Below are 16,296 nucleotides of genomic sequence, written 5' to 3'. Positions count from 1 at the left end.
GAACTGGCTCAAAGAGAAAATAATGTGCATACTCATTATGATTATAAAAAAAATCTCTCTTACTCTGATGGAAAGTAGGAGGGGAAGAATAATAAAAGTGAAGGCATATTTGGGGGAGGGAGGGTAGTCAGAAGCAAAACCCTTTTGAGGAGGGACAAGGTGAAAGAAAAGAATGATTAGAATTAACAGGGGAAATAACAAGAATTTTGAAGCACATTTCTCTGATGCAAGCTTCACTTCTCAGATATATAGGGAACAGAGTTAAATTTATTAAAACCAAAATAATAGCCATTCCCCAATTGATAAATGATCAAAAGATATGAACTATGCACAAATGGCTAAAAAATCATGCATACCTTTTGATCAAACATCTACTATACATGAATCCCTAAAGCAATTAAAAAAAAAAAAAGGAAAAGGACCTATATATACAAATAAATAAATAAACAAATAAATAAGTGTGTGTGTCTGTGTGTTTGTGTCTGTGTGTTAATAGTAGCTCTTTTTTTTTAGGACAAAGAATTAGAAAATGAGAAAAGGTCCATCAATTGGGGAATGATGGAATAAATTGTGGTATGTGATTTTGGTGAAATATTGTTATTTTATAAGAAATGATGAGCAGGATGCTCTCAGAAAAACCTGGAGATTCTTCCATGAACTATGAACAAACTGAAATATACTGTGTACAGTGTAATACCTAGGATGATAAACAATACAATGATCTAAAACCTCTGAAGAACTTATAACAAGTTATCCAGAGTCAGAGAAAGAACTGATTGTCAAAGTACAGAATGAAGCATACTCTTTTATTTTTTACTTTATTTTTTAAAGGGATTTTTGGGGGAGATTTTCTTTTCCAACATGATTTTTATGAAAATATTTTGCATAATTTCACATGTGCCTTTTTAATGGGGGATGGGTAGGGAGGACAGGAGAGATTCTAGGGGCTGCTGGATGATACAGTGGATAGAGTACCAGCCCTAAAGTCAGGAGGACCCGAGTTCCAATCTGGTCTCAGATATTAACAGTTCCTGTGTTAAGGTCCTGTGACCCTGAGCAAGTCACAACCCCAATTGCCTCAATAAAAAGAAAAAAAAAAAAAGCAAAAAACAAATGTACAAAATTGTTTTACATGTAACTGGGGAAAATAAAAATAATAAATAACAAAAAGACTTAGGGCAGAACAGGGCTCCTGGGGCATCCTGGGAAGATCTGAAGAAACACCCCAGGACTGAAGTTTAATCATAAAGAGCAAGAGGGAGCCCTAGGATAGTGAGTCTGGGGAAATCTGGGGTCTGAGTCTGGGAAGACTGAGGGAATCTTTGCACATAATGAACATCAGACTGTTCTTCTGAAACTCCACTCTGGGTGAAAAGGAACTAGCCCACCCAATAAGTACAGAAGCATTGGGACAGAAAAGATGCTGGCTCTGGGCACTTACAGGAGGATAGAGTTCTTGGTTTGGGGTTCCAGGCCAGAGAGGAGCACTGAAGTGAAACCAGAGATAGCATCCTCTAATAAGTTTTCATTTTTGAAAAAATGATCAGGCAAACAAGAAAGAACCAAAGTCATAGAAAGTTACTGTGGGAATAAGGAAGACCAGGGGAGCACATTGAAAAAAAAAGCCACTTCTACCCCAAAGAGTAACATTAAATGGCTACCTGCCCAGAAAAAAATTAACTTAAAAAAGACTTTAAAAATCAAAATGAAAGATATTGAGAAAAAACTAAACTCAATTAAACTAAAAAAGAAAAAACATCCAAGAAAACACAAGATTATGAAAAGAAAGTTAATTGACCAGAAAAAAAGAGATCTAGAGTCTTAGAGAAGAAAACGAGTGTTTGAAAATTAGGATTGGGCAAGGGGAAGCCAATGAAGCACTAAGAAACCAGGAAATAACAAAATAATATAAAAAATGAAAAAAATAAAAGATAACAGGAAACAAGAAAAAACAAGAGATCTGGAGAACAGATCAAGAAGAAAAAGCATAAGAATGATTGGATTACCTGAAAGTTGTGACCAAAAAAAGAATCTTGACACAACGATACAAGAGATAATCAAAGAAAATTGTCCTGAAGTGATAGAACAAGAGGGGAAAGTAGAAATAGAAAAAAACTTCAAAGTGATTCTACAAGCAAAATAATAGAAACATTAATGTTAAACTTCGAAATTCACAGATCAAAGAGAAAATTTTACAAGAAACAAACAAACAACAACAACAAATCAGTTCAAATATGTTGGAGCTACAATTAAAATTGTACAGGATTTATCTACATTTAAAATAAAAAACTGCAGGATCTGGAATATTATATACTGACAATCAAAAAACTTAGGCCTGTGATCAAAAGTATTATATCCAAGAAAATTCAGTATATTTGAAGGGGAAAAAAATGGACGTTCATTTATTTCAGGCTTTTTTTTCTCAAACAAACCTGAACTCAATAGAAAATTTTATATATAAGAGCCAAAATCAAAGACTAATTTCAAGGGACTCAATAAGGATGAACTGATTATTTAAACATGGAAATGTAAACCATATGTTTAAGATTAACATCAGTATCGAGGTATTCCTAATGTTTCTTTTATGTTATTTTTTCCTTCATTTTCCCCTTTCGCTTGTTCAGAAAAATAAAGGGTAATTTTAAAATAATAATAATACATGAAATAATACTGAGATTCAAGTTAAAATCCTAAATTGCCCAGGAGCAAACAACAAACAAGTATCTGCAGTTGGATTTGAAAGTGCTGTAATGAATAAGAATACTTAACTTGGAGTCAGGAGAAAGAGTTCAAATTTGGTTCCATATTTAATAGCTATGCAGTTCTGGGCAAATTATTTAACCATTGTCCACCCAAGTTTCCTCATCTTTAAAATAGGAATTATAATAATAGAATCTTACTTTCAGAGTTGTTATAAGAATTAAATGGCAGACTATTTGTAAAGCACTTAGTGAACCGAAAGCTCTATATAAATGCCATCCATCTGCTAATAAGATGAATGTTTTTGGAACTTCAGCAAAAAAAAAAATTAATAATAATAATAATAAAGCATTTTTATTACATAATGAACTTATATGTGATTAATTTCATTTGCTATTTTTACTCTTCACCATGTCTAAGTTCAAAGTAGGTTCCAGAGCCATATCTTTTGCTCTTCCTTGGCTCAATACCAAGCCCAGATGAGGGTGGCATAGGGCCAAACAAAGAGCCAAAACAAAAGCACTTTGAATAAAACATTTGGGGATGCTTTGTACCTTGCCACATAAGTGAAAACAAAAATGAGTCAAAAAGCCCCACAGGGAAAAGTCAAACAGACTCAATTCCTTTTTTTTTTTTTTTTTTTTTTTTTGTTTTGTTTTTGTTTTTAAGCTTTAGAATTAGAATTAAAACTTCATCTCTCCTGAAACAAAATCTTATTAAGTGACTCCTACTAACATTTAGTAAACCTCTATGCCTGCCAGATGCCTTTCACTATACTAAATGTAAATCCTTCTAGAATTTGTCTGCTTTTTATACTGTCCTAGTAGAATCAAATAATAGTTGCCATTTCCCTGTAATTTCTTATAAGCATCTAAGTGTAGTTAAATCAGCCTTCATGGAGTCCTACCAAATTCCTTCTATGACACAGACATGGTAATGATACCTAAACCTGGTAGGCTGAAAACAGAGAAAGAAAATTATAGACCAATCTCCCTAATGAATATTGATGCTAAAATCTTAAATAAGATATTAGCAAAAAGACTACAGAAAATCATCTCCAAGATAATACACTATGATCAAGTAGGATTTATACCAGGAATGCAGGGCTGGTTCAATATTAGGAAAACTATCAATATAATTGGCCATGTTAATAACCAAATTAACAAAAACCATATGATCATCTCAATAGATGCAGAAAAAGCATTTGATAAAATCCAACATCCATTCCTATTAAAAACACTTGAGAGTATAGGAATAAATGGACTTTTCCTTAAAATAATCAGCAGCATCTATTTAAAACCATCAGTAAGCATCATATGTAATGGAGACAAACTGCAACCATTCCCAATAAGATCTGGAGTGAAACAAGGTTGCCCACTATCACCGTTACTATTTAATATTGTATTAGAAACGCTAGCTATAGCAATAAGAGCTGAGAAAGAGATTAAAGGAATAAGAATAGGCAATGAGGAAGCCAAATTATCACTCTTTGCCGATGACATGATGGTATACTTAGAGAACCCCAGAGATTCTGCTAAAAAGTTATTAGAAATAATCCACAACTTTAGCAAAGTTGCTGGTTATAAAATAAACCCACATAAGTCATCAGCATTCTTATATATCACTAACAAAATCCAACAGTCAGAGTTACAAAGAGAAATTCCATTTAAAGTAACTACTGATAATATAAAATATTTAGGAATCTATCTGCCAAGGGAAAATCAGAAACTTTATGAGCAAAATTACAGACCACTTTTCACACAAATTAAGTCTGATCTAACCAATTGGAAAAATATTAAATGCTCTTGGATAGGGCGAGCAAATATAATAAAGATGACAATATTACCTAAACTAATCTATTTATTTAGCGCTATACCAATCAGACTCCCAAAAAACTATTTTAATGACCTAGAAAAAATAACAACAAAGTTCATATGGAAAAACAAAAGGTCAAGAATTTCAAGGGAATTAATGAAAAAAAAATCAAATGATGGTGGCTTAGCTGTACCAGATCTAAAATTATATTATAGAGCAGCAGTTACCAAAACTATTTGGTATTGGCTAAGGAATAGATTAGTTGATCAGTGGAATAGATTAGGTTCAAGGGATAAAACAGTCAACAAATATAGCAACCTAGTCTTTGACAAACCCAAAGATCCCAGCTTTTGGGATAAGAACTTACTGTTTGATAAAAATTGCTGGGAAAATTGGAAACTAATATGGCAGAAACTAGGCATTGATCCATACTTAACGCCGTACACCAAGATAAGGTCAAAATGGGTTCATGACCTAGGCATAAAGAATGAAATTATTAATAAATTAGAGGAACATAGGATAGTTTACCTCTCAGACCTGTGGAAGGGGAAGGTCTTTATGACCAAAGCAGAACTAGAGATCATTACTGATCACAAAATAGAAAATTTCGATTATACCAAACTGAAAAGTTTTTGTACAAACAAAACTAATGCAGACAAGATTAGAAGGGAAGCAATAAACTGGGAAAATATTTTTACAGTCAAAGGTTCTGATAAAGGCCTCATTTCCAAAATATATAGAGAATTAACTCTAATTTATAAAAAATCAAGCCATTCTCCAATTGAAAAATGGTCAAAGGATATGAACAGACAATTCTCAGATGAAGAAATTGAAACTATTTCTAGTCATATGAAAAGATGCTCCAAGTCATTATTAATCAGAGAAATGCAAATTAAGACAACTCTAAGATACCACTACACACCTGTCAGATTGGCTAAGATGACAGGAAAAAATAATGATGATTGTTGGAGGGGATGCGGGAAAACTAGGACATTGATGCATTGTTGGTGGAGTTGTGAACGAATCCAACCATTTTGGAGAGTAGTTTGGAACTATGCTCAAAAAGTTATCAAACTGTGCATACCCTTTGATCCAGCAGTGTTACTACTGGGATTATATCCCAAAGAGATTATAAAGAAGGGAAAGGGACCTGTATGTGCACGAATGTTTGTGGCAGCCCTTTTTGTAGTGGCTAAAAACTGGAAACTGAATGGATGTCCATCAGTTGGAGAATGGCTGAATAAATTGTGGTATATGAATATTATGGAATATTACTGTTCTGTAAGAAATGACCAACAGGATGATTTCAGAAAGGCCTGGAGAGACTTACACGAACTGATGCTGAGTGAAATGAGCAGGACCAGGAGATCATTATATACTTCAACAACAATACTATATGATGACCAGTTCTGATGGACCAGGCCATCCTCAGCAACGAAATCAACCAAATCATTTCCAATGGAGCAGTAATGAACTGAACCAGCTATGCCCAGAAAAAGAACTCTGGGAGATGACTAAAAACCATTACATTGAATTCCCAATCCCTATATTTATGCACACCTGCATTTTTGATTTCCTTCACAAGCTAATTGTACAATATTTCAGAGTCTGATTCTTTTTGTACAGCAAAATAACGTTTTGGTCATGTATACTTATTGTGTATCTAATTTATATTTTAATATATTTAACATCTACTGGTCATCCTGCCATCTAGGGGAGGGGGTAGGGGGGTAAGAGGTGAAAAATTGGAACAAGAGGTTTGGCAATTGTTAATGCTGTAAAGTTACCCATTCATATATCCTGTAAATAAAAGGCTATTAAAAAATAAATAAATAAATAAAAAGAAAGAAAATAAATGCAGAATTGGGGAAAAAAGTGGGATGGGGAAATACAACAAAAACCTAAAAAAAATAAATAAATAAACATACAACAAATGGTTTTGGGGAAAAAAAATAAATAAATAAATCAGCCTTCACCCCTCTGTACTTAAGACTTTACAGATGTTTTGAATTTTTTTTTTTTTTTAAGTTTTGCTTATATTCATCAAAATGTCACATTTTTAAATGACAGGACAGCTTTACAAATGAGCCGAAATCTTAATGTTCCTCTCCCCCGGCCAAATCAGAAGGTGGAAAGAAGTCGAAGCAAGACTTACCCTAAGAGAATAGCACAAATACAACCATCAGGTGAGTGACAAATACCCAGCCGTACTTTGTGTACCCCAATATACTCTTCAGTAACAATTCTCACTGATATTCTAGTTGCAAATTCATAATTATCATATAGTTGTTACTTTTAGAATATTTCTTACATGACTTCTCTCTTTTCTTTGCTTACTTCCTCCCTTCTTTTTTTGTGACTGGTTTCATAGTTGAAGTGGCTGAGTGCCTTTAGTAGTTGACTTCCAGTTTTATATCAAGCAATGACTATAATTAAAGCAAACTAAAACTACAAAAAACGAAACAAAACAAAAAAAAAAAAACATTATTTTGCTCAGCCAAAGTATAAAAAGCAAAATGGAAAACTATCTATTCAATCTATTTGAACTTATAAGTGAAGATATACAAAGTAATGAGACTAATTTTCATGTGAGATCTTACTATTTTGAGTCATATTTAGAAGTTTGCTGGAGCCAGGTTGAACTGGTTCTAAAGAACAAATTGTCAAATATTCATTGTGAGTGTTTATACTTAAGAAATCCACGTATGCTAAAAATTAGTGCTTCATTTATTGGTCTATTCATTGTCTAGAATTGAGAAAGTGATAAAGAAAATGTAATTATGGAAATTATACTTAAAATTGTGACATGTCTTTTCAGAGAATCCATTGTTAGACATTTACCAGGACATCATTGCTCATATTTCATATTTTCCTAAACTACTGAACAAAAACAAAACTGGATTAACAAAACATTCCATTAAACTATTTTTATCTTTATTTTTAATGATCAAATGTCAAAAAGTGGAGATTCTTCAGACTGTTGCATTATGCCTTTCTCAGAAAGACAATACTGAAATCTTCTGATAGCCTTGGTTTTGTTTTTTTGTTGTTTTGCTTTTGTTTTTTATTTCCTTCAAGAATTAAGGTATCTTTTTGGATTTGTGAAACAATACAACCAATACTTAGTCTTGTGCATACTCTTCAGATGTATTTTTTCTTAAGTGTCTGATTTCAACAAGTAAAGCATTCTCTTGAATAACTACTTCAGTGACTTATCTTGATGAGGAGGTAAATATACTCAACCCTTGCTTTGTACTAAAAACTTAAAGATGGCCTTTTGAGTCTTGTTAATACATAACCATAGACTGTGAAAAATATTGTAAATTCTTTTCTGATTTTCCTAACTCTTGTCAACATGAAGCTTGTTTCTCTTTTCATGGAGACTGAATTCAACATTGTGATATGGTTGAAATACCTTCACAGAATTCCTCTGGAACTTGTCTTGCCTTTCAGAGAGGTGTTAACAGTCTGGTTGCTTAGAAAGGTCCTTTTTCTTATCATAGTTCGGCCAAACAGAAAGTTAGAACTAACTATTATTGGAATGTAGCTCTGGCATTTTTTAAATTAAAAAGAAATTGTAATATTAACTTTATTTTCAAAATACATGCAAAGACAGTTTTCAACATTCACCTTTGCAAAACCTTGTGTTCCAAATTTTTCTCCCTGCTTTCCCCCCATCTATTAGTTAAAATTGTTAAGAGTATTTTACATAAAAAATTGAAATACACAATTTTCTGCCAATTGCTTCCAGAGAGAGAACTATGGAGACTGGATATGGATTGAAGTATAATATTTTCACATTTTTGTTTTATTTTTTTCTTTCTCACTTTTTTTACCCCTTTTGGTCTGATATTTCCATGACAAAAATGGAAATATGTTTAAAAGGATTGCACCTATTTAGCCTATATCAGATTGCTTGCTTTCCTGGGGAAGGGAGAAATAAGGGAAAGAGAGAGAAATTTTGGAACATGGAGTTTTACAGGAATGAATGTTGAGAATTGTTTTTACATGTATTTGGAAAAGTGAAACACGAATGAAGAAAAAAAAAATAGACATTTTTCTCTAAGAAAACAACAAAAAAAAGCCTTACTATGTTTTTTTTTTTTCCTACTGTGGAAATTTGAGCAATTTTCTATCATTGGCTTTAGAAAGATGATTCCAAGGGGACCAATATGGAGCTACAAATTCCCAACGTGCCTTCAGTTTCTTTCCTTATTTTTGGTTTTGGCATTCATTTACTTTCTCATTGGAGGACCACATCAGTGCTATGACATAGGGAGAAAAAGGAGGTTAAAAGACAAGCTAGAAAATATCACAAGCAGGATTTTCCTGATTCCAGGTCTCTCTCCAGTATGTTGCCTTTCCACTTCAGTTCCTTATGAATGACATCTGTTAAACAATTCAGATTTTTTTTCTATAAATAAAGGCCCTTTGCTTCATTCCCACAACCCCATTCTTGCTATGAGATATCCTTAAGGGGTTAGTTAGTATTATAGATCTTGAATACTATCTAGTGTATTTTCCCCAGTATCAATTGAGTTGTTGCCATTTACTAAATATCCATTAGCTTTTATACAAGGATATTAAGTGAGAAAATATGCAGAGTTTTTGATTTCCTTCACAAGCTAATTGTACAATAATTCAGAGTCTGATTCTTTTTGTACAGCAAAATAATGTTTTGGTCATGTATACTTATTGTGTATCTAAGTTATATTTTAATATATTTAACATCTACTGGTCATCCTGCCATTTGGGGGAGGGGGTGGGGGGGTAAGAGGTGAAAAATTGGAACAAGAGGTTTGGCAATTGTTAATGCTGTAAAGTTACCCATGTATATATCCTGTAAAATAAAAGGCTATTAAATTAAAAAAAAAAAAAAAAAAAGAGAGAAAATATGCAGAGGACCAAAGTAAAACAACATTCTACATTGGGAACATACCTCTACATTAGTTCCTAGGAAGAGTGAATTCAAACCTAAATGGGTTGCTATAAAACATGCACTATGAACAAATATACCTCAGGACTTTGCGTGTTTTAAGTTGGAAACTGATTTTGCTGGGTTGGTTTTGATGGGTCTTACAGGCCTTTAAGTCTTAGGGTTTGTTTCATACTAGATTCAATTGCTACTGCTATCAGCTCCAGAAAGAGGGGATTTTTCATGGGCTTTCCCCCTTTCAAAGCTCACAAGGTTGTAACTTGATCCATTTCATCTCCAATACTAATCTAGCTTAAGATCAGGAAAGAGAAAACAAAAAGATAAAAAACAAATAGCAACAAAATATGTTCACACCCATTTGGGAGCCAGATGGTGAAATCTGATGCTGCTACTTTTTCCCTAGGCAGAAACTCACAGCATTTCTTCATTTGAAAAGGAAGAAGCAGGAGAAGTAGATTGGGGGAAAAAAAAAAAAAAGAAGAAGAAAGAAAAAAAGAAAGAAATTTACATGATAATTTTGTTATATTTTTAATATTTTGTATACTTGAAAAGAATAGTAAATTATACATAGTAGATCTGCAGTTTCACATACAACCACCTTTTTTTATTGTACTGTGTTATGGAAATGCATGCTTTATTCTACAAGTAAAAAATAAAATAAAATGTCCTATTTTTTAAAAATAGATCTTTGGTGGAACAAAGTTTTCATGAACAAAGATTGCCCCTATATATTCAAGCTTTAAACTGTTTTATTAATGAACATTTGGAGAAAAACTTGCTATAGATTTGAATCCAATAATACAATGTTTATTTGGCATTTTACCATTGTTGAAACTGTTAATTAGAAAACTTGGCTACCAAAAAATATTAGCTACCTCAAGCAAAAACTTGGTTTTTTTTAAAAGTTGTTTTGAGTGGTAGAAAGTTACTGAGGTACTCTGAATGTTGCTGTTATCACCTGCACATTGGATGCTGTATAGATTGATGAAATCACTTCCCTTCTATTTTGAATTTTAAAGTGATAGTCTTTTTAAAAAGCAAAAGAAACTAGGAGGTCTTTTACTTATAATTACACTGGACTAGGCATTATTATTTACATTTTAGAGATAATGTTTTTTTAATCTGATTTTCTTAAGTTTTTTTTATCCAAAGTAGCATAGTTGATAAATGATTTAACTGAGAAAAAAATTAAGTTTTTCTGATACATAATTCATCGTTCATTTTGCAATATCATTACTTCAATATCACTACTAGAATAATCTATTTAAGATAAAAGGCTGTGTGGCTTAGTAGTTGATTGGTTGATTGTTATTCTTGAAGAGGACCAAAATTACATCACTATGTTAAGAGTTGAGTTACATTGTGTTCAACTGTGACTGATGAGATCAATAGGAGCTCAACATCCTCTGCCATAGGTTGGACACACATAGTCCATATAAATTCTATAATTTTGTTCATTTCATAGTTAACCCTAAGCTATCTGACCCTGATTATTTAATCAATGACCTAAACTGCTCTCTAATATTTCAAATTCCTGGGTTGAAGGAGTTTTGAAAGAGAGTTTTACCCTATTGGAGCTTATATTCAAATACATAAAAGGGTGCTGAAAAGTAGGAGAAGGGAGGGGCAAGAAGGGGATTGCCTAAGATCAGAAAGTAGCTGGGAAGAATCACTGAGACTAAGGCTCCACCAAGATAAAGAGAAAACTTAGCTATCATTACTTTATAGTTTTTTTTCTTGTTAAAACTTGTGTTAAAAACAATAATGTAGAAAGTCAATTTTATTTTTTGTATTCTCTTTTTTTAATTATACAACTTATCATGTAGTATCATACCTAATTAGGTTCTCAAATTTTTGATATCAGGACTATTTTAATGTTCTTAAAAAATATGTCTATATTAAAAAATAAGTCTATCTATATCTAAAGAGCTTTTTAAAATATAGGGTAAATTTACATTTACAAGATTAGAAATTTTAAATTTTTATTATGAATATAGTTTTGATCTCATAAAGCTCAAGTCTTTTGAAACATCATGAGTTCCTGGATTACATTCTGAAAATCTATTGTAGAAAATGCTTCCTCCAAAGTTAAAAACAAACAAACAAATAAACAGAATGAGTGCATTCCTTACCTGTTAGCCTTATTCTGTTTGTTGAAAAACCTTTATCTCAACCTCTCAGTCATATCTATCAAAAACTAGATTGAACAAGTATATTTTACATTTTTACTTAAAAGCTTCAAAGCTTAAGCCTGAGCATACTGTTTTAAGGAAGCACATTCCTGAGTAAGAGCTCACCACCAACAGTTCCGGTCTCTCTACCTACTGTTGTTCAAATTCTGGGCAAACAGCCAAGACATTCCAACAAAATCTAAGTGCTATGACAGACCTGAGAGTAAAGAGGGGAGAGAAAATTGAAAGGAAATCAGTCTAGTGAAAAAAGGACTATTAGGCTTGGAATCGGGAGCTGCTATTACAAGTCAGTGGTTCTAGGTTTAAATTGTGACCTTAATCCTTGTTTGACTTTGAGCAAGTAATTGCTGTTGTGGAACTAGAAGATCTCTAGGGACCCCTTTTGAGCTCTGTGATTCTGGTAGAAATAATTAGAGAACACAGAATATCATCCATAAAAATCAATGATGTGACAAAATAATTTTGAGAGACAAAGTTTTGGGGTCTATTCATCAATTTTATCAATCAGCATATGATTGACCCAAAGGACTCCTTATCCTCTCATTGGTCAAAGAGCAAGCATGGCCATTTTTTGAGGTTTATATGCTCACGGAGAAGAGATATTCTGTCAGTCAGCAATCAACTCTGGTTAACAATTATTGAAAAGTGAATTTCACAAAGAGAAGTGAGTTTACTCTAATCAGGGGCTTGTCATTCTTCCTCAGAGAGATTATTCCTATATTCAGACTTCCTCCAGCAATCTGGACAAAAGGATTTATCTCCACTGCAACTTGATCAAATAGAATTCACCTCAGACTAGAGATTTCTTGTAAGGTTGGGTGAGATTAGATAGATCTGAGGAGAAGATTAGCTCAACCTTTAGAGACTGAGGTCTAGAAATGAAGGTAATAGGGAAAAAAAGGGAATACTGAATCTCCCCAAATCATTGGTTATTAATAATCATTTCTTTCAATCATCTTTGTTGGCTCAACCAGACACTTCTGCTGACTATAAATTTTACTCATGTTAGCTAAAATATTACTGGAAGGACTTTAAGATTTATACTTGTGGTTTGGGTATATGCATTAACAAGGTTATGATTCACAATGTTGGAGGTAGTAAAGGTAATAAATATTAAAGAGTTATATGAACATACACCTGCATAAACAGTGGTATTGGAAGAAAGGAGACAATGGACAAGGAGGGATGGTACTTGTTAAGAACAGGCTTAACAGCTTTCTCCTCTCTTGTTCACCTGTGGCTTTCTAGGTCTGTTGGTGAAAACATTTGATTAAGGGTAGAAAATCAAACTCAGAATTATTTTCTCTAGTCATCTTTTTCATCTTCTCTTTCTATATCATCCCTTCCCCTGTGCAGGTCTCCTTAAGAATTTTTTTTTCATCCAGGAATGCTACAATAAAAACAAAGTAAGTTTGATAGATATAGATACAGATATATATATATATATACATACTTTTACTTCCACCTGGCATTAAGTTTACTAAAGTACATTTTAAATAAAAGGCAAGTTTTTAAAGGATTGACAAAAGAAATCTAAGTTAATACATGAAGAAGCTTATATAACTCATATTCATGACTCTGCAACTACTTTAGAAAGTCACAATTTTAAAAATAATTATGAAAAATTTGGAACCAGTGCTAGATACAAAATATTCTAAAGGCAATCAATCAATCATCCTCTCTCTTTTCATTATGGGGCCTTTTTTAGTGTTTGAAGTCTTACTTGCAGACTGTGTTAAAATCTAGAAAGTTTGGTCTCAGGAACCATATCAAGGGAAAATTACTAAAGACTTAGGTTTAATTCATGATGAAAAGGAGAAAATAAAGAAGAGCATAGCCTACAGTTATGTAGACATCCTCTAGATCAAAGAATACCAAAATCTGTATTGACAAAAATATGAAGCAGTGATAAATCTTGTAACTATACTCTCTTGAAATTCAATTTTAAACATCTCAAACATAAAGTTCTTTGTGGGATGTCTCATTTCAGCTTGTACTACACAAAAAAAAAAAATCTCTCTTAGGTTCATGAATTTTGTCAAGCCAGGTTAGAATCTAGTGATTTATTTTAGGAGTCTTCTTTTCCACTGTAAGAAAGAAGCACTACAGTAAATTTGAGATAGAAGAGTGGGAGGAGGTGGAACTTTTTATTCACGACTGCCTTAAAAAGCTCAGGATCACTATAGGCACCTTCTTTTAAAAAGGGAGCAGAGGACAGACGAGATACTGAGGCAGAATGGGCAAAATTTTTCATATTCTTGAAGGTGGGTAAACCAATTAAACTCTACTTTGTCCTTTTTGAGAATTCCTATATCTTAATCATATCTCCAGTTGTGTTATTCATGCTAGCCACAGCCTTGAACAATTCCCATAGATGCATTGCTTCCGCTTTTACACATCTGAAAATATTTACAGAATATCATGCTATGTAACCTGCTGCATAATTAAGTCACTGTACCAATTACTACAGGAAATTTTCCACACTTTTTCATCTATCCTTAAATGTTCTATGGCTCCAATACCCATCATCATAGCTGAGAAAATGAGGTTATTCACTGAGCTCACCTCCTCCTTATCACATCAAAGGACTTCTGCTGGTATTTTCTCCTTTATTATTGTCTCAAATTAAGTGGTCTTTCTTTCAAAAGCAAATAAAAAGCAAACTTGCACAAATGATCAGCTACCATTCTGTATAGCCCTGGAAATAACCTTCTCAATCATTCCCATATTCATGCCCATGTATCCTTTATCCTCAAAACATTCTTCATTTAAAACATTTATGCTCAGTAACTACTACCCTATTGCTTTCTTCTTTTGGAAATAAATTCCTAGATCACAGCTTCTTAAACTGTGGTTTGCGACCCCATATAAGGTCTTGTAACTGAATGTGGACATTGTGAAATTATGATTTATTAGCAGTAAATGTTTGATTTGTATACATGTAATATATACATGTAAAATCCAAAGTCATGTAAAAATTTCTCAGACCAAAAGAGGTCTTGAGGGGAAAAAGTTTAAGAAGTCCTATGTAGAAATAGGTGCCTTTACTTGTTTCTTAAATTTCCCCAAATATACCACTAATTTCCTAATTGTTCTTCTAAACTTATCAGAAAATTAATTCCCTATAGTTTTCTATAAACTCATCACTTTGATGTCATATAGTAGTTAGGTTTCTTCAAAATTATATTGGTTTCACTGAAAATGTGATATATTCTACATTACAAAATAACTTAGTACTTTTAGCCAGTCTCCAAAAAATTTCTTTCCCAAAATTATTTGTACACTTGCTCTTAAATCAATTTTTTCCTTTTAATGAAAATGTTATGAAGTGAAGAATTTGTTTCTTAAGTTTCTTTCTGTAAGTTTTACTTAAGCTCTTGAATTCTCTCTGAAAATAAATCTCTTTTATTTTCTTGACTCAGAAAGTACTTTTCTCTTTTTAGCAAGTACTTTTTTGTAAAATATTGTACCTTTACCCCACCTTCAAAGATGTTTTCATTTTTATTGCATGATGTTGAGTTTTGGTTTTGCTAGTCACTTTAGGGTGTGTTTCCTAATGGTTCCCTTAGAGTTCCTTTTTCAGGAAGGTTTTCATGGGCAGTGGGTATGTATCAGCTGTGTTATTTATTTTGGGAACAAAGCATCAGAATATTTTCAACTTTTCTTTGTCAAACTCAGGATACACTTGTATTTTGCTTGGATTCAAATATGAGATTTGCTTCTTTATCAACCTAGTAATGTCACAATTAAAGCAATACAAAATCAAAGCAATTTTAAAGTTTCCCAAAAGTAATTTTTTTAAACCTAGTTTTTTACCTCAACTTTTAGAAATCCAAATAAATCTTTACAAACTTCTTAAAATAGTTGCACAAGTAAGAAAAAGATATTCTTTATAGAAATTCAAATAATTATTTTAAAAGTTTTAATTTCATTGTATTTTTTGCCTTGGGGGAACAAAAAACCAGACATTTATGACACTTAAGTGGCAATTTTGACTGAGATCTTTTTTTTTCCAATTCAATTTTACAATAAGTAAAGCTAATCAGAGTTTGTCTAAAAAGATCCTTCAATTTTTCATGGGGATTACATTGTTAAAGACTTCTTTCACTATTCCCAGTAAGTTATACTGCAGGACAAAAATTACCATAAAATGTGAGCAGTGTTTGATAGATAAAGGTTCATTAACTAAAAATGTTTATTTCTCCCTTGGTCCTATTTACTTTGTGAGCAAAGGAGTGAATGGGGGAAGAGAAGGAAACAAGTATGTATATAGCACCTATAAAGCTAAAATTAACTTTCATTTACTCTTCAAGGTAGGTACCTCTATTTCTCACATTTTACAATTGAGGAAACAACTTTCAGTTGATCATCAATCTTTATAGTATTGCTGTTACTGTACAATGTTTTAGTTTTGAATTAATTTTACATTATTTTCTATGTCTTCCCAGGTTTATCTTGCAACCATCTTGCTCATTTCTTGTGGCATAATATCCCAAAAATCATATAGTTCAAACAATAAAATGTTCAACAATTTGCCCAATTGATGGGTATCACCTCCATTTCCAATTCTGCTACAACAGAAAGATGCTTTGACCTTGTTAGTATACAGACATAATAGTTCTGCAGAATGGTTTAATTCGCAATATCACCAAC

The 16,296-nt window shown here is 32.4% G+C and overlaps 1 protein-coding gene across 1 annotated transcript in view; it reads left to right on the top strand.

Annotated features, from left to right (window-relative positions):
* EPB41L4A (erythrocyte membrane protein band 4.1 like 4A) overlaps positions 1–16,296 on the top strand; it is a 168,324-nt gene that overhangs the window by 109,423 nt on the left and 42,605 nt on the right. Inside the window, exon 12 of the mRNA XM_031939383.1 lies at positions 6,586–6,701. Within this exon, the coding sequence (XP_031795243.1) occupies positions 6,586–6,701 (116 nt within the window). The remainder of the gene's footprint in view (positions 1–6,585; positions 6,702–16,296) is intronic.

The sequence above is a fragment of the Sarcophilus harrisii genome, chromosome 1 (assembly GCF_902635505.1).
Source record: "Sarcophilus harrisii chromosome 1, mSarHar1.11, whole genome shotgun sequence".
In the NCBI taxonomy this organism is placed as follows: Eukaryota; Metazoa; Chordata; class Mammalia; order Dasyuromorphia; family Dasyuridae; genus Sarcophilus; species Sarcophilus harrisii.
This window is presented reverse-complemented; position numbering and strand designations above follow the sequence as displayed.